The 22,873-nt window shown below is 43.5% G+C and overlaps 1 protein-coding gene across 1 annotated transcript in view; it reads right to left on the bottom strand.

The window, feature by feature from the left end:
• The window catches only part of NRK (Nik related kinase), a gene marked incomplete at its 3' end in the record, with an annotated part of 106,861 nt that overhangs the window by 14,176 nt on the left and 69,812 nt on the right, over positions 1-22,873 (bottom strand). The window contains exons 16-26 of the mRNA XM_082004220.1: positions 19,943-20,074; positions 19,078-19,145; positions 17,374-17,489; positions 14,390-14,487; positions 13,024-13,142; positions 9,305-9,398; positions 6,623-6,796; positions 5,651-5,780; positions 5,099-5,257; positions 3,318-3,461; positions 1,948-2,082 (exon numbers count right to left, since the gene is read on the bottom strand). Coding sequence (XP_081860346.1) covers positions 1,948-2,082; positions 3,318-3,461; positions 5,099-5,257; positions 5,651-5,780; positions 6,623-6,796; positions 9,305-9,398; positions 13,024-13,142; positions 14,390-14,487; positions 17,374-17,489; positions 19,078-19,145; positions 19,943-20,074 — 1,369 coding nt within the window. The remainder of the gene's footprint in view (positions 1-1,947; positions 2,083-3,317; positions 3,462-5,098; positions 5,258-5,650; positions 5,781-6,622; positions 6,797-9,304; positions 9,399-13,023; positions 13,143-14,389; positions 14,488-17,373; positions 17,490-19,077; positions 19,146-19,942; positions 20,075-22,873) is intronic.

Genomic DNA, 22,873 nt, shown 5'->3' with positions numbered 1-22,873 from the left:
ACGTTATCCAGCAAGGGAGACTAACAGATTCTGGACATCAATGTTTAATATCACCAGTGACAACACTTTGACTGAAAACCTATAGTTCATTTATTCTCAGTAAAGCTAGATGACTTAACATTTATATATTGCTTTTCATATACTTATGAAAAAAAATTAAAAGTCTTACTAGTCAGAAAAAAAGGTCTTGACCCTGCAGCTAAGCCAACTTTATTTTTTAAATGTGAACAACACACCACATTGCTGGCTGTGAATAAGCTACTTCTGGAGGAACGGTGGTTGTTTGGCTGAAGACTTCTGTTACGCTCTGCAGGATAGTTTTCATTTCACAGTTCATGTCTGGGGTTAAATCCCCATGTGCTCATGTGGGCGAAGGACTCCCATGTTTTGAGATGGGTAAGCATTTAAGAGATGAGCAATTTCTCTAAACTGATTAAGGTCACGTTGGGTCCATCAGGAATAAATGAAGAATCATGCATTGAAAATTAAGGCTTTTTGGTACCTTGTGTTTTCACTCTGCCAGAGACAAGTATTTTGCTTTGTAAACAGAACGCTAGGGTATCGCATCCCAATGCATTCAGCCTTCATTTTATATTCAGTGTCTGCTTGGCAGGGATTTTTAAAAGATGCAGGTGTTAACGCTACTGAAGTAAGGTTTGTCTTCTGTGGGAGGATTAGCCCTTGCGGCTTACAAAAGGAGCAGTTCACACTGGCCAAACGTATAGCGGAGGCATGAAGAGTGGATAAGGATGGACAGTGGTCAGGAAAATCTCACATAGGCAGAGAAAGAAAAAAAAAAAAAAAAAACCCCACCACCCTCAAAAACCAAACTCCACCAAAACGCAGAACAGCACATCCTTTTCCTCTTCTACCTGGACAAATGGCCGTAAAACCAAAGAAGATTCCCCAAGAGAAAAACAACAGCAGCTGTTACATCAAAGAAATGAACGGCTTGTCATAGGTAAACACAGAAGCTCCTACCAACTGTTTGCCTAATTTTAGGATAACTTAAAAAAAAACAACAAAAACAAAACACCACACCAAAGTCAAAGACAAGTAACTGAAGTGGACCACATGGGTGCTCAACTACAATCACAAAGAAAGTAACAACGCACATCTGTTTCACATTCTTTCTTGGATTTAACCCTTGCCACTCTTAAAGCTGTGAGATATAAAAGCAAAAATAGGTCAGGCAAGGTATTTATGAGTCAACCACCTCGCCACCTTGTGCACTCCTCTACATCATTTCTCTATTTGACTTTGACGGAAGTACCACTTTCATATGCCATCTTTCACCAAAGCAAAACTTGCGCTATACATCACACCCCCTCATGCAGTTAAATTACAGAAACTATCACAATACTGAAGTCCATCTTCAAGAATGAACTGCCTGAAAGCCCAATAAAAGCAAGATGGTTTTTCAACTGCTACGGTACCATTTCCAGTGTTTAAGTCTACACAAAGCTAAATTTAGGTCTTTTATGATCTAGAGACAGGGATGAGCTGTAGCACATCCAATGCGATCTACCTATGGACATCCTACAAATATGATTTACTAGCACTTTACTAGTCCAGTTTCTTAGCAATTACTTAGGGCCAGGAGGGAAGCTGAATAGCATGGAGGTGGAAAACATCAGTCTAATTAAAGCCTTAAGTAACTACAGAACTTCTAAACCACAGAGTAAGCAACAGACCAGGGCTGGCACTCCCTTCTTCCAGCCGTCACAGGGAATACCAGTAACATCATCCGGTAACTACTGCAAGAAGAGATGCTACCCAGAATGACAGGGAGCAAAGCATGTGCCATGTAAAACGAGGAGGTTTGAAAGAACTCAGGGTTATTAAGCCAAATACAATCCCAAGACAGAGCTAAAGAAAAATGCTGGTGTCACGAGATGCAAAAGGATGATGAAGCAACTCTGCAAGAAAAAACCAAAAAGTCCTTACCGACTTTGTAGTGTACACAGCCTTCCAGGTCACCCACAGACACCCAACCTTGCCGCTTCTCCACCTCTGGATCATTGCGCAAAATTTTATTTCTCAGCCATGATAAGTAATATACCCTCAACTTATTCTTCTTCCCTAGGATTTGCAAAAACACACAGATGTAACTCGCTGAAGTACAAACCCTCCCACGCTTACAAAAAGCCAGAGTCTTGTGACCTCAAGTACAGCGGGTCTTTATGCCTCGTCAAGGTGAAGGAAGAGTCCAGCAGCAGAAAAGCAAAGCCCTGGGTGATGGTGGCACACACAAGGGAACTGGACATGAGCAAGCCTATGGCATTTGGCATATGCGCGCTTACCCTGTGACTCAAGCTTCACACAAGATTTTCACACCTGACTAAAATTCTTCCCTCAGGCCAAAGAACAGTTCTCTATAGACGCATGTATTATCAGAAATAATCACACTATCTGGCATTTACTCTTTGATGAAAAGGAAGGAACAGGTATGGCCTACAATGGCCATTTTGAATAAGTGGCTCATTTAGTTCTGATTAACTGACAGTCTTCATTACAAGTAGCTGCTTTCTTTTGGATGCCTTTCCAGGTGAGAATTACTTTGTCATCTTTCATCTCAGTCAGTCCTTCTGTTGCTTTAGTCTGCAAGTACCTATGGTCAACAACAGTCTGGGATCACAAGTTAGTCTAAAGAGAAGGACTGTGTCACATAATCAACTGGACCTGGCAATATGGGACAAACAGCTCTCACCACCGCCTACCACGGTGAGTCTGGACTGGAGACAAGGAGCTGCCATTCCTTGCTGGACCTACACCTCTGATCTTGTTATGTACTACGCATCCTTTGAGGCCACTCTCATCCACAGGGAATAAGGGTCTCTACATTGCAGAGCAGAGTCCAAGCTGTTTGTCAGCAGAGGTTGACGATGCTACTCCATTTAATGTTACTGATGCCTTCACTTTCATGTTACTGATCATACGTCTTGTTGAACACCGAATGAGGTTATTTAATGTTATTTTAATAGAATTGCACTTAGATAGATGCTCACCCATCACAGAAACAAGGAAACAGAGTGACCAACTATAACTTGCTGAGAACCAGTTCATTTTAAGGGTATGAAACAGTTCGTATTTCCCACAAACCATTTTACACATAAACTAGGTAATGCAATATGCCAAAACCTCTCTGAAATCAGAATGTAAATGTTAAAGATTCAGGAGAGTTTTCCTATTAACAAGAATAACTGTCCTGTGATTTTCTGTAAGAGGAAATTCCTCAACCTAGTTTATAACCTAATTCTTCTTTTTAATTGCTTCCAGCCCCATGCAGGTCAGATACTTTTAGACACCGAACTAACCTGATATAGTAATTAGCACATTGAGTCCTTCCAGAACATCCATTTGCTGGAATCGTCTCCTTGTAATCAGCGAATAAACTCTTCCTTGCCCACTTCTGTCCAGCAGCCACAATCCATTCTCTGTTCCCACTAGTAAATTTACTCCTGTTGATACACGGAAAAAAATAGTGCATAAATCACCTAATGATTCAGAGGCCACTGAGTGTTCATTGCTTTGAGAACTGATTCATAGTCTCACTTAATGGTACCTGACCAACAGAGAAATTCATAGGGAAAAAAGGGATCTCACCATTACAGATTTTACCCAGCAGAACACTTATATGCCCATGTAACCTGAAGGACGTGTAGTTCTGCTAAAGTCAATGTTGACTTAAACAAAGAGGAAAATGCTTTGTGAGCTTGAACTTCTAGGTGACCTTGGAAAGTGCCTATGAGCACTGCAAAAGTCCCAGTCTAGCACCACGCCACTGGTAACACAGGTGATCCACCTAAATGATCTAAGGGTCTCTACCAATTAAAAAAAAAAATTAAAAATAAAAAACCCCCCTCTTTCTCCAAATACAACACTCAAATCACAGGAGTGATCACAGGACCAAACTTGTGGGAAGAAGGGGTGCTGGTACAAGGAAGCAGAAGGTTTGTTTGAAAATGGTCTGTGTTTTCCAAGAATGCTTTCAAATACCAAATTTAAGGAGTGAATCCATCTGAAATCCAGCTGCTTCCAAGGAAGCGAAGGCTCCAGCGGGTTGCTGACATCAGAGGATATCAAAAATTGTGTTCGGCTGACATGACAGCTACGTTTCCTAATCAGCAGGTTCTGAAGAAATGACAGGAGGTATCCTGCTGTAACAAGCAACCTCCTCCACTAGCAACGCTCTGACAAGTACCTGGTGCTCTTCAGCCTCAACACACATTTAATTACAGACCTTGCCACACAGCTCTGTTCTTAATTTAAAATCTTGGACTCCTACAAACATACATTACACAAAATCTGTGAAGCTGTAAACTGGAAATCTACATTTCCTTTGGATAATGTTTCATCTACTTCATTCATTTTCCGTTCCAGACTCAAAAAGTGAGGAGAAGTAAAAGGCTGGGTGAGTCCCATAGGATACGTTTGTTCTTCTGAAGAAGAAAGAAGGTTAAAACAACTCAAGAGCTTAGCTAGTGTGAGACTGGGACAAGGTCTACAGATGTTGAAAACTGGTCTGACTACACTCATCTTGGTTTTACACCATGTGAAGCTGATCCTCTAAAAAGGGTGATCCAGTGAGGTTCAGAGTAAGCACTGGCAGCGGGAACTAAGGAAGCCACACTTTTGGAAAGACTGACGTCTGACCTGCTTCAGATTCTTGGAATACCTAACACACATGACAGCAAATGGCTCCAGGTTTGGATCATTTCCACTGGGTCAGGGCTTAGTGTGATCATCTGTACTTGTATGCAGCCAAGACAAGGGTAAGTATCATAAGCCGCACTAAGTCACTAAAACATTTGCAACTTTTGGCTCTTCCAACAAGCGGTTTCAATCTGGTGCCCGATCAAAACATTTTCTCATTCTGATGCACAAAATCCTTTGCAACTGTAAGTCATCTGTTTGCCATCTTCTAAAAAGAAAGGCAGTGTGTCATGCGAGTGACGCAGGTATCTACTCAGTGATCCGCTCCAGGACTTTGACAAGGGAGGTGCAATACAACTGTGAAATCCGCCTGGCATATACTGCCAGCGTCTCCTGCTGCTGCCTTCCCTCCAAACACATGCCCAAATGCTTCTGAGCTTACCCCACAAAGCAGCACAAAGGACCTCCGAGTTGAATTTCTTCTTGTATTTACGAATTTCTGGACTGTCACTCTGCGGGCGGATATTCGTTGGGTTGACGTTGACAACGGAGCCCTTCCTTGCATTTTCTCTCCTGACAGGCTCAGGTTTTGCACTAGATGCTAGAATGAAAGACATATGCAATCATGAAAAATGCGAGCATTTGGCTATATCTCACATTTGACCTGTTTATGGCAGAATGAAAGAAACCCCAGAGGGGTGACAAAACACCTCAGAAGCATTACATAGCCAGAGAAAAAAAAACCCACATACATCTGGAAAATTCCTCAGGCATTCCTGAGTAAGCACTGTGGTAATACAGCAGCTGAGTAAAGCAAGCCAGATCTGGAAGAAAGGCAGAAGCAGTATAATAAAAATTCATAGTGATGTGGAGTTTGAGTTTCTGGAGATGTTACTGGCAATAGGCTGTCCCCACTCCCCCCACCCCCGCCAAAAAAAAAATTAAAAAAAGAAACCAGGAGTGACGCTTTATGAGAAGGGTAAAGCATACTCACGAGAGCTACAGGAAGGTCCTACTGGACTGGTGGGAGGGGTGATTGGCAGAAGCCTAGGATCTATGAATGAAGTAAACGATGTTGTAGACGATGTACTGCTCTTTGAAGGTGTGCTTTCGGTGCACGGGGTCTACAATGAAAAACAAGAGCAGCTTCAGGAAGACAGTGCTAGGGGAGCAGACAGTGCATACCAGTGCCTCGGAGGTTCAGAAGCAATGGCACATGGCATACTTAGACATGATGAACAGTCTTAAAGCAGTAGATACATGGTACAAATTCAGTGCTGGAAGAGAAGGCCTGAGCAGGGAGTTGTGTTGGGATGCTTAGCCAAGCACTGCCCTGAAATAACCAGTCCCCAAAAGAAGAGCACGTTGATCACTCCCTGCTGTCTCATCTGCAACAGGACATTGCCCAAATCTCTTTGCAGCAAGGAGGGTGCTGTTGCCTCAAGTAAGGCAGTTTAGGACGTGGCCCCCGACAGAGCTGCTATCTGCCCCCAGCGACACACCTCTTCCCAGCAGAGCCGTGCGCTCACGGCGGTGTTAAGAGTCCCTCTGGGGCTGCCGAGACACGCTGCCCCGGCCCCTGCGCACTCCCACCTGACACCTGGGTGCACAAAAGCCAGGGACAATGAACAGAGGCAGACGAGCGCGCTGCACTGCTGACATGGCAGGTAAACGAGCAGAGGTACAAGACCTCCTAGCTTGTGTAAAAGGGGAGACAAAAAGGAAGGAAAGAAAAGGGAGAAGAGAGATGGGGGCAAACAAGTGGAACAATAAAATCTGTTAGGGAGCTCAAGATTTCTTATCCATCCCCTCAATAGAACTTTTAAAGAAAAGAAGGGATTTGGTGAAAAAATCTCATCGTAAAAAGAGGCAGGACAGATGAAGTTAAAAGGCTCTCAATCTCGGGCTCCTAAGGGCTGGAAGAAAATGATGGGACAATTGATTCGGTCTGTAATTTATCTCTTACCTTATTCAGAGGTTTGTTCTGAGGTTCCTGGCTAGTCAGTGGCACTTTTGGTGGGTTCACAGAGGAGTCTGAAATTTGGCTTTGCAGGAGGAGATCTGGCAGGAGATAGTTCTGGTTGTTTATGCTCCAGAGGCCTTCTTGGGTGCTAGAAATTTGCTTCCCTAAAATCTGATCCTGCACATGAGAATAATATAGTTAAACTCCACATTTAGCATACTTCCAATGCACTATGCAACTCCTGTTAATTAGGACAAATAATGAGCATAGGGGAGGGGTGCTCTGCATGATACGTCACGTAGAGGCAAACCCTATGGAAAGATTAAAATAAAAAATTAAATACAAAAGTGTGTGGCAAACACCCGAGCCATCGACACCAGGTCCTACCCCTGAACTGTTGTCCCATCCCTGCACAAACGTTCCTCCTCTACGCTACCTCAACCACAGGTAAAGAAGCAACTTCATCCTCAAAGACACTTTGAGACAGAATCAGATGACTTGTCCTAACCTTACAGATCTGACCTCTAGCTGCCATAGTCAGAAGTAGGTACTTATCAGTTCCGGACCTGCATTTCGTTCAAAGCCGCTTACCATTCCCTTCATTGCTACTTTCCATTTACTGAATTAGGAAACCTTCTTCTAGAATGACGACATTGAGCAGGATACAGTAACAGCATTTCCAGTACAATGATGTTTGGTACTGCAGACTTCCTTACAGGATCCCACCAGCTTCAAGGAAATACTTGTAAACTACGTAAAGTGTAAGGCACCACACAAGCCCTCTCCCTGACAGGGCAAAATACGGAGTCAGAGGAACACACGGGTCGGTTTCTGGGAAAACATGGCTAGACGCTTTGAGAGGAAGACAGACGGGATGTGTAAAGTGAGCAGTGCCCCAGATGGAGAGGGCAGTGCAGAGGGATCTACTCCAGCTGTGATCGGTCCAGCTACCTGAACACCATCAGCGCTGGAACACAGAGAGTGACAGGAGCCAAGTGCTACCCTAGAAAATTCCTCCTGAACTACACCAAAGCAAAAAGCATCACCGAACGCGAGCGGCTTCTGGCTGGCTGAATTCAAGGCAAGTCTGCACATTGTACTGACTTTGATAAACAGCCTGCTGAAATCAGATCAGCTTTTTTGAATGCTGGCCAAAATATGAAAAAAAAAAGTAGATAATTCTAAATTAAAGACATTTGCCTTTTAAAAGCCAAGTAATTAACTAGAGATCAAATTAATGCTCTAAGTATTTCACATTTTAATTTAGATATAAAAAAACAAACCAAAACATACGTGCTGGTATTTGAGATTATGGAATCAAGCCAGTATGGGGCTTTTTTGTTCAGTTTTGAGTCAGATTCAGCTGAACTGAACCAACCCCCCATTTGTATCATTTGGGCAGTTTGGAACACCTTAACCACTTCACACCAGTTCATGCCGATGGGCCAAGGAAAGGGATGTTGGAAGAAGTCATGGAGACTCATGATGACTGGGGTTGGTTAAACAGAGGTGAGAGGAATGGACAGGAGTCTCCATGATAAGGATGGAGAAGACTGGAAGGCATCAGAGAGATTTGTGAGGAGAGGTGACACTCATCTGTCTGTTCTCCCTCCCACATTGTCCACCCCAAACGCAACAGAAAATGTGACCTCCACACTTTTCCATCCTCCTTCATCCTCAGTCTGGGCCTCAAAGACCCCATCCTTCTCCTTTCCCTCAAGCAACCTATTTCCAATGCCCAGATATCAGGGGAAAAGGAAAGCACTGAGCGGGTTTTGCCACAAGAAAAATATTGGTTTTGCCCCGTTTATAGTTCCTTCTGCAAAGCAGGGTCTTTTCTCCTTGAGGATGGTGGAACAAAGGTGAAGTGGGACTCCTTTCCCAGTCAAGAAGAATGCCACTCTGGTCTGAAGCTTAGAAATCACGTCAGAGGTAAAGAAAACTCCCCTTTCCTCCTAGTCCTGCCACAGCTCACACAAGCAACTCTGGGGAAAACACCAGTTTCACAGCAATTTATTTTCCCTACCTGTGAAACAAGAGTGCACTCAGTAATACGTGAGAAGTGCTCTGACGCTGAGTGCGAGTCTTATTACTGTGATTTTTTTTGTTTTCAAAGAACATTGTTCTGCTTTTTCTGTCTTCATCTTTTCTGCACTAATATTCATCACAAGGGAAAATCCACATGACTTGAAGTCTCTACTAGAAACTACAGCTGGGAAGGAACCACAACATGACATGTGAGAAGACACGTATTTTTGCTAAGCCAGTAGGGAGAAAGGAATTGTTTTTCCCCCCTTCTGGTAATATTTTAAGTAGCAAGAGGTAGTTGTTTTTGAATTGGAATAAAAAAGGTAAAGATTTTTAAAAATAGCAGCAACGCGCACCAACAATAATTAACAGTATTAATTGCCTTTTGCAATCTGTCCAGTGCCTTCAAGAAATACGTTAACATCAGAAACTACCACCGCGTCAATAACAAGGACAAATAAAGAAGCACAATTTCACACGAAGCATAAAATCTGAAATTACACATATTTTCAAGGCTTATAGCTATAATTTGCAATGACAGAGGAGGACTTCAGAGTGAAAACGCTGCCGAGAAGACATGGATACAGTGTTTATCATGCACATTAATGATCTGACTCCCCACTATGGTACCCACCCCCTTACAAATGGCCAAATTACCTTCTGTTCTGCAGCGGTGCTTTGGGGTTTCAGTTCAATTCCATCTGGTACTCTCGTCCTTGAGAAATCTGCCACTCTGCTGCTTAGCAGTTGCCTGGTAACAAACTCCAATTAATGAACAGAACCACTTCAGGGGAAAAAAAAAAAAAAGAGCCCAAAACCCAAAAAGCAAAGAATCCCACATATACATGTTCAAAAGTGTGCATAATTAACATTCACCAGTTACACTTAAAGATTCTTGTACAAAAGGAAGCTGATTAGTCTGTGGATGTGCCTGAACGGACTCGAGCCTGAGTATCACTCGCACACAGCAGGAAGCTCTCCCCACCTTGATGGAGAGCATCCCTTCATCTCCTTGCATTTCACCCATCATTTTTCAGATGCTGCTAGCTCAGGCAAGTGAGAGCTGGTCCCCCAAGTTGTCATTTGAGAAGTGCCTACTTCAAAACTTCTCCTCTCTCCCCTCGTACACCACCCTGCTCTCCAGAGAAACGTCATCAGCTGCACTTGCAAGGGGGAGAGCCGCTGCTCTGCTATATACTGGTATCGGGGACCTCTCTGCCAGTGCCTACTGGGACAGGCTACACTGGAATTTCATACTGTGAATCAGTCCCTGAAACATGGACATCCTCACCTTACATACAAAGAAACAGAGAAAATGTTGCCCAGTGCACAGAGACAGAAGAAGGCAAGAGCTGCTGGACTGGCTGGGGCCAAAAGCCCACCTAGCCCAGTGCCCCATCTTCAACAGTGACCAAAGCAGATACCTAAAGAAAGAGTAAGAACAAGGCAAGCATCTGCCGTGATATGCCCCGGCATACTATTGCTTCCTACATAACCAGCGTTGTCTTTGCGTTTTATACTTTTTCATCCACGTGGAACTGCCTCAAACTTCTGTCAGCGAGGCTCTGGCCCCATTTCTGTGCATTTCCACCCCACATTATTTATTTATTCCACTTATTTATATTCATTTATTTATTACTGCCATCCATTTAAGTCTATTACATTTTTGCCTCCTTTCCAGTAATTACAAAACTGGCTGGATTCCGGATGCTGCTGTGAGGGCTCTACAGTGCTATGCCACAACTGGCAGGAGAGTGAGATGGTTGTGAAGGAGTAGAAGTTTTCGTGGGGTTTTTTGTTGTTTATTTTTTGGTTTCGGGGTCATCCCCCCCTCCTATGGGAGGGGTAAATACTTGCATACTAAGCTTAGAAGGAATGGCAAGATATGGGGTAGGAACAATGGCGAGTGCAAGGACCTGTTCTCATCAGGAAGGCAAGCAGCAGCTGATCTTAAATGAAGTCAACCTCCCACTTATTAGGGGGAGAAAGTAATTCCTAGCCAAGCACACACGTGCACCCACCTTGTTCCAATTTTGGCAAGGAACAGCATATAAGGAGCAGAGAGAGGAAACTGAGCTATACAAAATGAGCCCCAAGAAACTCAGTGTTTTAGGGGGACTGTGAATGCTGCAGACATCAGAGGAGGAAGCACTCGCAAGAGAGTAGGAGAAATTAGCATCAATGGAATAGAAACGCTATACAAGCAGGTCAGACACTGGATCACATACACTGACATCCTTTCTTTAAAATAAAAACCTGTTGTGTGTGAGGAAGAATTCTGATTCATCTTACTGAAAAGAAAAGCAAGACCAAAAGTTGTTTTTCTGGTGAAAGACAACTGCCCTTAGTCTTGCTTCCTCAGAAATGAGCCTTCTCGGGGTGGTTACCAGGATTCGTCCAAGAGAGTATGAAGCTCCTTCTCTTGCCTGTGCATGTCCCAAGCCTAGTCCCACTGGGCACCTCCATGACAGCTGGAGCGTGGACATCAAAAGCTGTTCCACAGCCCAGGCAAGAACAGGGAAGCACAGCTTATTTTCAATAGCTCACTAAAACTTGGTCCAAGGTGTCTCAGCCAAAGCCCACACAGAAACACCCCTACAGACTGCAAGGGGCTTCAGATCCTGTGTTCGCAAGCTTTAGAGAGCAAGAAAACCAAAAACCTTCACTTTATCCAGAATATGCAAAGTTTCAATGCTGGCTGCTGCTTTCACTTTGATCGCTATCCTTTTTGCTATTTACTTGGTAGTAATCAGGATATATTTCCCAAAGTATCTATCTTTTAATATAAATGACATTCAGCCGAGGTGAATGTCAATAGACTTTGTTAATAGACAAGATTGTACTTTTGATTTTACAGGAGTTCTTGTGGTGGCTGTGCATAGGAAGGCAAACCTGACAGGGATCATCTTGCTAATTCCACTTCTCCAGAGAACTGGAGGATCTCACACACAGAGGAGATGCAAATAACACATGCAGATTTCCAAAGGCAGCGATACCACTCCTTCAAACCATTACAGCATGCAAGGATCACAGCAATCTAACACTTACACAGCAAAGTCATTGCTACAGGGCAAATCCATATTTTTATGTAGAGTCTTTCTGAGGTCTAGGATGAATTCTATGACCTAGAGTGAATAAAACTTTTTACAGATCAGAAATAGGTGGTTTGGAAGAGGAGCAGTAAGACAATAAAGGCATTACAGTAAAAAGACAGCTCTTGCAGGTGCACTGAACAAGCTACAAGATTTTTAACATTTTCCCTCCTCATCCCTCAGCTTTGAAAATGAGCTTCAGAAATACAAATCAGGAGCATATGTAGGCGCAAAAACTCTACCTTCCTCAGAGCAGCACAGGGGAAAGGACTGGTACCAGGGCAACACAATAGCTTGCCAACAGTGCTACAAATCTGTGCATCTCTTCCCGAAGACTGACAAAACTGCATGTGCAATTATGTCAGAAGAGCAAGAGCCCCAACCTCAGAAAGCTCTGTGGCCCTGTGATGCACTTCAAAGTAAATCCTAGAACTTGAATTAAATGGAACTCTCTTTGCAAGAAAATTATTAGTTTCATTCATCAATACTAAAAAAATAATTCTGTGTGCTGTTCCAAACAGCAGGGCAGGCCAAATGATGCCCCGACTCTCTCTCACTTGGGCTAGCAAGCTATTTGCGCTCCATTATTTCTCAGCAGAATGAACATTTTGCATGACAGGTAAAACACCACAAGATGTCAGTCACAAAAGCAGCAAGAGAAACTGGAAAGCTAGAGAGAAACCGTTCAGGTGAGATCAGCTTGGTACAAGCCACAGCATCGTCTGGCAACCATAGCAATTGTGCAAATTAACAATATTAAAAATAGAGCAAGTTTTAAAAAAACTAATCCTGCTTACACTATCTCCCCTTTACAAACAGCCCTGGTGAAGGAATCAGCTTTTCAGTGGTAATTATTTCTCCCGGAATGAACAGACTATCTGAATACAAGGGTGACGTTTGCCTTGCTTTTTTCACTGTAACCTGTATTTAGCGTGAAGGTGTACAGTTCTCTTTCCTTCTTTTTTCTTTCAAAAATTCCATTTAAACATAGATCAATGTGAAGTAATCTCTATAAAAGCACTACCTATTGATATTCAGTTAAAACGAGACGTTTCCTCATTGTCCCAGGGCAGCAAGTCATCAAAGCTTACTACACTGCATACATCTGACGGAGCAAACATTTACCCCTGGGAGTTCATTATAGTGTAATTACAACTGACCTAAATGACTGACAGTGACTTCAGAGAGGAGGAAGTATTTATGTATGCCAACTTTTTCCAGATGTTTAGAAGTCTGTAATAAAAAGGAAGGAAAAAAAATAATAGTAATAATAATAAAGCCAACCTTGTGTGGTTCATATCATCTTCATCGCTGCTGCTGACTTCGTCACTTGATGAGGAATAGTCTGCTGCTTTTAAGAATGAGTTGGCACCATCCTTCCCCTTGGCCAAGGAGCCTGGATTCTGATTAAAGAAAACTCAGTTGATTTTTTTTTTCTTAAGGAAGAACCCATCGCTAAATAGTATGTGCAGTAATTTCCTGTCCCAGCAAATCTAGTTGTTGTCACTTCCATACCAAAAAAGCTTTACTAGGAAGTTGATGCTTTTGTTGGTCCCTCACAAGCGGGTATTTCACATAGGAAAGTAACCTAAGCCAAACCACCTGATTCTTCTAGAAGTTGAAAGGTGACTAGCTTTAGTCGGTACGTTATTTCGAATCTCAAACATTCATGATTCAATCCTCGCACTTTGCAGCAGCACAGAAGTACTTCCTTTTTTGCACAAGAAAAGGAGAGCTCTGCACCGGGACTAAAGGCTTACGCTGGCTTGAGTTTCCTCCCAGCCCCGGCCCGCGCCGAGGCTGAGCACAGGCTGCGCCTGCGCAGGCTGCGTACGAAGCCCCTCTGGGCTGCAAAGGCAGAACCGACACAGCATGGCTCACACCCCCAGGGCACTCGGACACCCCAGACCGACGGGGACTCATACACGGGCCTCCCACGCTATTGGCAATGGCCTAAACACAGAGTCGTCTTCCAACCGCCGGTCCCTGCCGAGCCAGGAGGGGTTGAGGGCTCCGGCAAGCTGCAGCTGCCCAGGCCCGCCTGCGAAGTTTTAAAAGGCCAAGCCGCCCACGTACGAGCTCTTTTGTACAGCACCGTGAGCTCCAGTTGTCTGACAGGCATTCCCCCCCCGCCCCAACAGCCATCAAAGAAAAGAAATGCCTCTGTAAATGAGACCGAAGCCGCCATTATCCTTTCCGTCCGCGGCACATCAGCAGAGAGCCAGGAAAGCCCCGAGCGTGTCACAGCCTGGTGGTGCGTATTCCAGGCCGTTACGCACTGGATATCTGCACAAGCCACAGGCACGGTCTTGACTTCTGGGTTGCATGACAACTGATCAACGACTTCCTGAAATATTGAAGACATATCCTTCGTTCCTAGAGATTTATGATCAGAAAGGTTGAGGAAAACTGAACTCTCTGCTGACGACCTGAGCTGGACGCAAGTCAGACCTGGACTGAAAGCCGATGAGACACGCCGGCGCAGCGGTAAGCTCGCACCAGCCCCACACGGCCCCTCATGGGGACTCATCATTTGCTTGAGCAAACTCAAGCGCCAACAGAGGAGCTACCTGCACAGAGACATTTGAGACATACCCTCAGTGAAAACTATGAGCAAATAAAAAATATCAGTGGATTTAAAATAACCTACTACAATCTGGCCTGGATGAGAAACTTTTTCAGACTTCTTATGCAGCTGCAAGAGGTTCTGCGACAAAGCGTTCTCTGCCTTGGCCGGTCCTGGATTCTCTGGGGGAGGGGAAAAAAAAAGTTCCTTTTTTAAAATACATGTGCAGCAGAGCGAGAGATGGGACCAGTAAGACAAGCACATATAGCTACCACCCAAAGCAGACACCAGCCTCTGCTGACAAACTTCTTTTTTTCTCTTTGTTGTAAAGCAAAATCTTTCTGCTTGTTTCCCAGTGGTTCTGGACGCCACAATATTATGTATATAAATTGATACTGGTGCAGTTTAATGCTGCAAGAGTGAGACAAGCAGACCAAAACCTTGGCAACATACTCCCACTGCACACCAGCAACAGTTCCATGGACTGGAAGGCACCTTGCAAGGGAAAAGGGTGAGGGCATGCTAATCCCTTCCTCTGATCCTCTTCTTGAGGGGAGACAGCTCATCATATCACCAACTGCTGGCCATATTCCAGCAGTAAAGGTGCCACCCAGCTATACTCCTGTGACTGCAAACAGGGGATCAGGGAGAGGATATGGGATACACCCTGGGCCCCTGATGCACACTTTCATGAGCAAACAGATGTGGTGTCAAGATTTGGCCTTCATAAAACTGGGAGACAAAAACAGTCTGAAGGGTCTGATTCTTTAAACCCAGCTGGGCTGAGGGCAAACAGCTGCACTGAACTCCACTCATGAGCATGGGGTCAAGCTAAAAGCAGAAAAGGATTCACCACTTCCCATGGCGACACAGGGAGAACCATTTTCCAGCTTCCCTTGGGGCACGCAGTGTCACTTCTCAGCTCCCACTTCCACTCCACACGGTGGGCAAGTAGGTCACAACAGCCCTCGTTTTTGCAGAGAGAGCTGGCCCCCACCGCGGGCCAACTCGGCATCAGGCATGACACTCTGCCCAGGATCAGGTATGGGTAGCAAGGAAGCTGTGGCACTATGCTTCGCTCCCACCAGGTAGCATGGGGACCTACATTTGCCACCATGCTTGCACAGCTATTGAATACCCAAGCAAAAAAGACTAGAGGAGCCAGAGTCCATCTGCACGTGCTGATGCCACGTTAGGAGGGATGCTTGCAAGTAATTAAGCGAATCTTCCCTTTCAGTGACTCCGCTGCCCACAAAGCTACCTGGGAAAAGCAAAAGCAGCCTTGGAGAGATGCTGTTTTCTGCATACAACTCCTGACACAAGTGAAGGGAGGGAAAGCAGATGTGCCCTCTCCCTGCCACTGGGACACACCTGCCAGCTCAACGTCTACCTCGTTCAGCAATTTCTCCCATGACTATCCCACTGCTGCCAACAGGACTGCTTGAAAGTTAAGGGGGGAGAGTTCAAGCTCACACAAATTAGGATTTGTATTTGGTAATTTAAATATAGTTTTGTCACAATGGCTTCATATATTCATGCATTTTGCAAAGCTTTTAAAATTCAGAATTTCTTATTGGTCAATGAGTACCTAAGCAACTCAGCAGAAGTATTAGCTTTAAAGTATTTATAGCCCTTTCCTGCCCAATTCATTATCCCTGTGGGTTTGGGAAAGCAACAAACTCTTTCTGGAACACCATATGCCAAAACTAGCTGTAATTTAATGACACTTAAGAACTCAAGGAGACAGTTTAAACCACAAGGAAGGTTTTCTATTCTTTCCATTGCTGGTGAGGTTTTCATTTCCCCATGCCAAAATAGCACAGGAGTTACACATCATGCAGACATTGCAAAGTTGAGTTGGGCTGTTGTACGTTGTTCATCTCTCTGCTGTTACTCCAACATAAAATGACATAAGAGCAAAATGAAACAAAACTCAAGCAGTTTAAAGTGTACTTTAGATTCCTCTTGAAGCAAAGCCTCCTATTCTATGTACTTAGTGAAAGCAAACCTGGCTCGATTGCGTAAGTGTAATAATAAGCAAATTATTTTTAATTTATCAAGGTCTTGCAAATTGACAATGCGAGCCTCAGTTTAAAAATAAATTACCTCAGCAGCTCACTGGTGTGGTTTCAGAACATTTTTAGCATCCACCCTGCTTCAAATTGGACATGATTCCCCAGGTCCCCCATCTTTACTAGTCAACCTGGATGCAAAGTGTTGTAACACACCACTGCTTTGCAGGGAGCTACACAAGAAACTGCCGTATAGTTGACCAGAAAACACCCATGTGAATAACAAGAGGAACAAAGCTGCCAGCATTGGCCAGAATCTCAGGTTATGTGTCAGGAACCAGAGTCTGTATTGCAAAAAATCTGCACAACCATGAGCAAGCCCACAGTGTTCCTACACAGCTACGAGTGATACCAAGGTAGCTTACAAAGTTGTACTTTGTTTAAACTGGATGAAGCTGTTTCTACCTTTTAACTTCTCTTGCCTATTTTTTTTCAGTTCCACTATCTTTCTGCAAATAAAAGAGTATTGGAGGAATGTTTCATAAAGTGCTGTACAAGTCTTATGCTTCCTTCAGCCAGTACGTTATTAGAGTGCAGAAATATTAGTGTACAGCGACTGCTCATCTGTATCATCTTATCAGTGAGCAAGGCAAAAAAGCAGCATACGGTTATGCAGAAAAATGCCAATGGGTGAACATTAGTATTGAATTATATCTGTATGTCTGTAATATTGTCTCTGCTGAGTTTCTATGGTGTCAATAAGTGCAACAGAGCTTATTTTTTTCAGTTCTTAATTGCGGCAATTCAAATTTTCTATATGGAAATATGTTCACAGTCACTTTTTGACTCAAAAGAGATAGTGTTTATATTTTAGGAATGTGGAACCATAAAAACCAGAGGGCTTTCAAAAGCCTGTCGCCAGAAGACATGCTCAAAAAAAAAAAAAAAAAAAAAAAATCCCATTTGCAATGCAGCACTTGACACCCCGCAGAAGCCTGTTTCAAATGATAGGAATTTTGCACATTTTGACTGATAAATCTTTGACTTAGGAATCACCTGAGGTTGACCAGCTGCTCTGATGTGATCCCACCTCCCACTGCTTGTTGCCAGGAGTGCTGCTGCTGCTGTTTAGCTTCAGAGCATGTCCCCCGAGGGATGACTGATGAGTGTTACTAAACAGAAAGACAAAAAAGCAGATCAGACTATCTTGCACGCAGGAACACAGACTGGAACAGACCTCCGAGGTGACTGAATCGAGTTCCCTGCTGTGTGATATAACGCTCCTGATAAACAAAAATTTGATATTCAGTGCTGCTCCAAGCAGGGCCACCCAGTAATGAGAGAAGATGATGGTGGGGCCAGTCTCCTCTGGGCAGTCATTCTGGAAGATTACAGAGATTCCCAAGCCATTACAAAATATCCTGCTATATGTAATTCTCCCTTGGCCTCTTCACATCTGCATCACTCCTGATTCCAAAATCGCATGGCCTTTACAAATAACGAAACCTGCTCCAGTACCCTCCTAAAGATACATCATCACCCATTTACCAACGGAGAAAGGAACGCAGAGGACAGTAAAACAAGCTGCCAAGCTTGTGAAGTAGAACAGTGGCTCACCCAGAAGCCCAGGTTCAGAAGCCACTGGCTTGTTAACGCCGTCATTTACTTACATGTTTCTTTTCTGTTTTGCCTCCTATAATTCCTAAGTAGAGAGCATTCAGGGCTTGACTTCACTTGAAAGTTATTTCAGATGATGTTTCTGACTCTGGCTCATCAGAAGTGCTGCACGTTATTTTGTTATGTCAGCTAAATCTATTTCCCTTTCAAAACTCTCCAAGCCTAGTTTCTCACAGCATTATGTTCCCTGATTAGACATCCAGTGGGGGCTGTCCTTTACTGCTGAGCTCTCTGTATCCTTGGTCTTTTCTCCTGGGATATGAAAAAAGTACACTAGCCTTAAGGGCAGACTGCCAAAATAGTCAAGATACATCTACAGACAGCCTGTTCAAGCTGCTACCAGGCAAAACAAAGAGACAGGCACAAGTTCCACAGTTGTAAGTGCCTATACAGGGAGTTGGGGCCAGAGTATCCAGGCACCCAACTCCCCTTTGGAAACCAACGGCGCCGGCGCTGATGAAGAGCATCTGCAAGAGCATCCAGGCAGCCCTGACCAGGCCACTCCCACCTGCCATCAGTGCCAACCCGCTTGGCTCTCAAACAACCTGCGCCTTCAGCAGCCACTTACGTGAAGGGAAAGTAAAGCATCACCAAATCACGAGTTCAATGACTGCACAACACGCTGCCCATTACCTGGGAAGCAGATGCACAACTTGCACACAACCCACTCGGGCATGCCAAACAGGCTGAACCAAATTAAACAACTCATTGCAAGAATTACTACAGATGGAACAGCCCTTAAATATTAAAAATACTGTTTTCCAGCAGAAGACAGAACTACCTTGCATGAAAAGGAGGAGATCTACAAGAGGCTTGTTTCTCTAAATCAGTTCTGTCAATCATTAAAAGGAAGCTGGCTTAGACACTTCCTTCAGGTTTAAGATCAGGAAGTTTGGTTAGTTATTTTTGTGTACAAACTGACTCAAAAGACAAAATAATTGTAACTGCTATTAAATGAGGTATGAACGCATGTCAGTTTTGGTGATACTTGAGGTTATGGCTTTGTTCTTAATAAATTTGCTTTAGTTTTCCTATTGACAATAAATCAGCATTAGTATAAGCATAACATGCTTAAGAGCTTACCTTGAAAGGCATCTCTGATGGCCAGGCTGATCCCTGCTGTAAAATTTAGAGGTTGTCCTTTCTGGAACCTTAAGGATTTAATAAAATATTTTAAGTTTGCTACTGATATTTTAGACTCAGTTGATAAACCTCATGCTTACCCTGTATCAGTGCAAAAATAAGACTAAGCAACATAAATAACGCTTCAGTGGGACCCGTGGACAGGTCTTCCATGATACCAACACCGGAAGATGCAAGTCAGCAGCAGGTGCTTCCAATTTGCTTCAAGCCTGTGCTATCAGTTGGTTTGCACCTTTTCTTAGAGTCAGCATTATCCTTGGTCAATATTTAAAGCAGACAGGGAAACGCATCTGCAGTCACTTAATGCAGCTTTCCCTAGGTGGTGGGTTAGCTTACGTAAAGGGCTGGGGGAAGAGAGACACTCCCCCACAACTGCAAAGTAATAAAATGAATACACGCACACATGCACATATGCATCCCCACACAAGTATTCTTGTACTTGTTCTTAGGAATTCTGTTAAAAAGAGAAATACACCATCACCTGAATTATACAAACTAAGGAGCTTTTCTGCAGCAAGCCAGATCTTTCACAGAAAGGGCAGCTACAAATACTTGGTCTAACAAAAGAAGCGTATCTGTGTTCGCAGATCCCGTGGGTATTCTATACATACACATCAACTCGGAACACTGACCTGCTTATGAATTCTTACCTTCTTTCTAGGTTACTGAGACCCAGTAAATGTACGAGCAATGAGATTTTCACTGCGTTTCATGAAGTCCAGGGGATGGATACCACACAGCACAGAGGAACCGTGTGGAATGCTACTAAGCACTGACAGGGCCAAACACCCTGCGTTTCACGTACCTTTGGGGGTTGTTCTTCGTTTTGGCTCACGCTCCAGAATACGTCATCCTGCACAGGGCTGAGTGGTGTCGTCACCATATCTGACAGTGAACTGCTGTGGTACACATCCTTACTAGCCCGGAAATTTTCACACTTGAAACAAATGAAATACATGTTGAATTGCACTTCCTTGCCCCAGTCTCAATAGACATTAATGGTTCTGTTGCGAGATCAAATTTTTAGTAAACATACAAGGAGTACTGCGTTTGGATATAGCCCTACTCACCTTGTTCACTGTGAAGTTACTCATTTCCAGCATATCAGCACGTTAGGCACAAATATTTCAAGGTGAAGAGTACAATAAAAAGAAATAATATGTACAGCATAGATGTTTTTACATCTCCCCTTCTTAATTCTATGGAGAAGCTAATAGGTCATTGGCAACGCACAGTGACTAGTTAACTGGGTGACGCAAAAACTACTGTTGAGTAAGTGTATTTCATTCAGACCTTAACAATGCTTCCATTTCAGAATTTAGATAGTATAAGCACTGGGGGAATCCACCACCCCTAGGTTAGACGTTGACTTCTAAACCAGCCTTTGCAAGCCCACCATCAGCCTAGAGTCAATGCAGACAAACTGCCAGCTGGAGGCACTTTCAACCCTCCAGTGCTTATGAGGGTGCCTTGGCCCTCCTCTGTAACAGACTTTTCAATTACTTGAAAAAAATTGAACTTGAGAATGCAGTAAAAAAGAAATAAGAAACTATGCTTAGACGACACCTCACGGGTAGTCATGTCCAGGTGCTCCCATTGCGACTGCCTGTGTTTAGAAGATATTTTCAAAGGTATCCAATTAGAGCATTAGGACAACAAATGCCCTAATTGGGGCGGGGGGGAAGCAATCAAACCATTTCCTTACAAAATCTTCATTCCAAGGGAACGAGAAGTAAGCAGTGTAAAACTTATGCTAAAATACTCAAAATTTGGTCCTCTGATTCTTTCTACATTTGAAAGAAGGGGGGGTAGGCGATGGGGCTGGAAAGAAGAGAAACGAAGGAAGGGTCCCTTAAATTCTACACACTAAAGATCTATTTACACTGGTGTCTTCCAAAGGGCAAGAAAGGCAGAGAGCTAAAAATTTCAACTGAATGTACTGATCCTCCCTGAAATGAGAAATCCTCTTGGACACAAGACCAAGACAGAACACACAGAATCATGGAACAGTTTGGGTTGAAAGGGACCTTTTAAGACCATCTAGTCCAACCCCCCTGCAGTGACCAGGGACATCTTCAACTAGAGCAGGTTGCTCAGAGCCCCGTCCAACCTGACCTTGAATGTTTCCAAGGATGGGGCATCTACCATCTCTGGGCAACCTGTGCCAGTAAACGCTGTGTGAATTGGGCCTGTCTTGACAGATTGCTATGCTAGAACCAGTTTGATGATACAGAAAAAGAGAAATGCCTGAAGCTATACCACTTTGTGCTTTATCTTGTCAGACCACCCATGCAAAGCAGGACTGGGGCTCTCCAGAGACACCCGCAGCTGGCAGGAACACCACAGGTTGATGTCCTTCCCACACTGGGAGGGAGCCCATGCCCCACCCAGCATGCTAACACGCCTCTGCTGGAAGGCACCTCATTCCCAAATGCATGGTAAGACCAGCATCCCCACCGCTTGCAGGTCTAAGAAAGAGGCTGGCAATTTTTGTCCAAGTCAAAGTTCAAACTCATCTCCCAGTTGAGTTACTACAACTCAGATCAGAGGCAGCTGCAGTTCAATTTCCCCAAAGAATGACTCAGACAAATATTTTATTGATTTATCAGTCTGTAAAATTCTCCAGTTGCCCAGTCTTAAAAAGTAAAACACAGTAACTGAGAACTGTGCACAACTTTTCAATAATATAATATGATTATGAACTCCCTATAACTCTACAAGACTAATTATTTCATGGGAACAATGTTCAAAAATCACTTAAATATTGACAGGTAGTAATTCTAAAGCTAGCTAAAAATGACAAACATCCATTCAAATGTCCCGTCACAAATTCCCAGACCAGCATGGCAAAGTCAACTGTTGAAAAACAGTCCCGAGAAGCTCACCTAGTTAAATATTCAGGTGCTTTTTCTGCCTTTTTGGGACAATATGTTTTGTCGACTCCCTTTACAGAGAATAGCTTTTTCAGCAGTTATAACATCTTATAATCCATGTCCTTTCATTTTGTCAAAATTACTTTTTTGTCCAACATGATTGTCACTAATAATAGTTTTTAGTTAACCAGAATTATTTCAACAGCAAAGTGTTCCCCTGAAATGATTCATCGTGGGTGTAGGAATAGGTTTTATAAAAGTGTATTATTATCAGAATGTAGGAAGATTTTTTTTTCCTTGCCACTTTTTCAACAAGATACTTACATTTCTTCCTAAATTCCAGCTTTTGAGTCCTGAAGACTGCCAGAAAACTATTTGTGCTTAAAAGCAGTGATAAGCTTTGCGGAATCATTATATAAGCGGATGAATCCAAACTCTGCAGATGGCTCCTACATACCTTCTTTGGGCAGAGAGAGACCAGTACACTGGTTCCGTGTAAAGCCAGGAAGTGATGCCTGCTTTTGGGTTGATTTCTGTAGGACCTACAAGACCTTGCAGTTCCACAGCAAGCCCAAAATGTCTCGTATAACCCCAAAAATCATAGTGCTTGATATTCCCCTTAAGTTTTACAGATAAAATAATTTGTACGGGGGAATTTTTTTTTCAAAAAAAGCACCTGATTCTAAGCTACTCAGACTTGAGCCTTAAATTGTTTTTACTGTAAGTAATACTGAAAGAACAGCAGCTCCTCTCATGCACGGAAAGCACTGGCAGACAAAGTGTTACTTACTATGTGTCTTCAAACCATAAAGGCACACCTAACAGTGCTAAGGAAAAGGACCCTTTGCTCCCTGAAATTATAA

This window comes from Phaethon aethereus, assembly GCF_964289735.1.
Source record: "Phaethon aethereus genome assembly, chromosome: 10".
In the NCBI taxonomy this organism is placed as follows: Eukaryota; Metazoa; Chordata; class Aves; order Phaethontiformes; family Phaethontidae; genus Phaethon; species Phaethon aethereus.
Note: the sequence above shows the minus strand (reverse complement) of the source record. Positions and strands in the feature narration are given on the sequence as shown.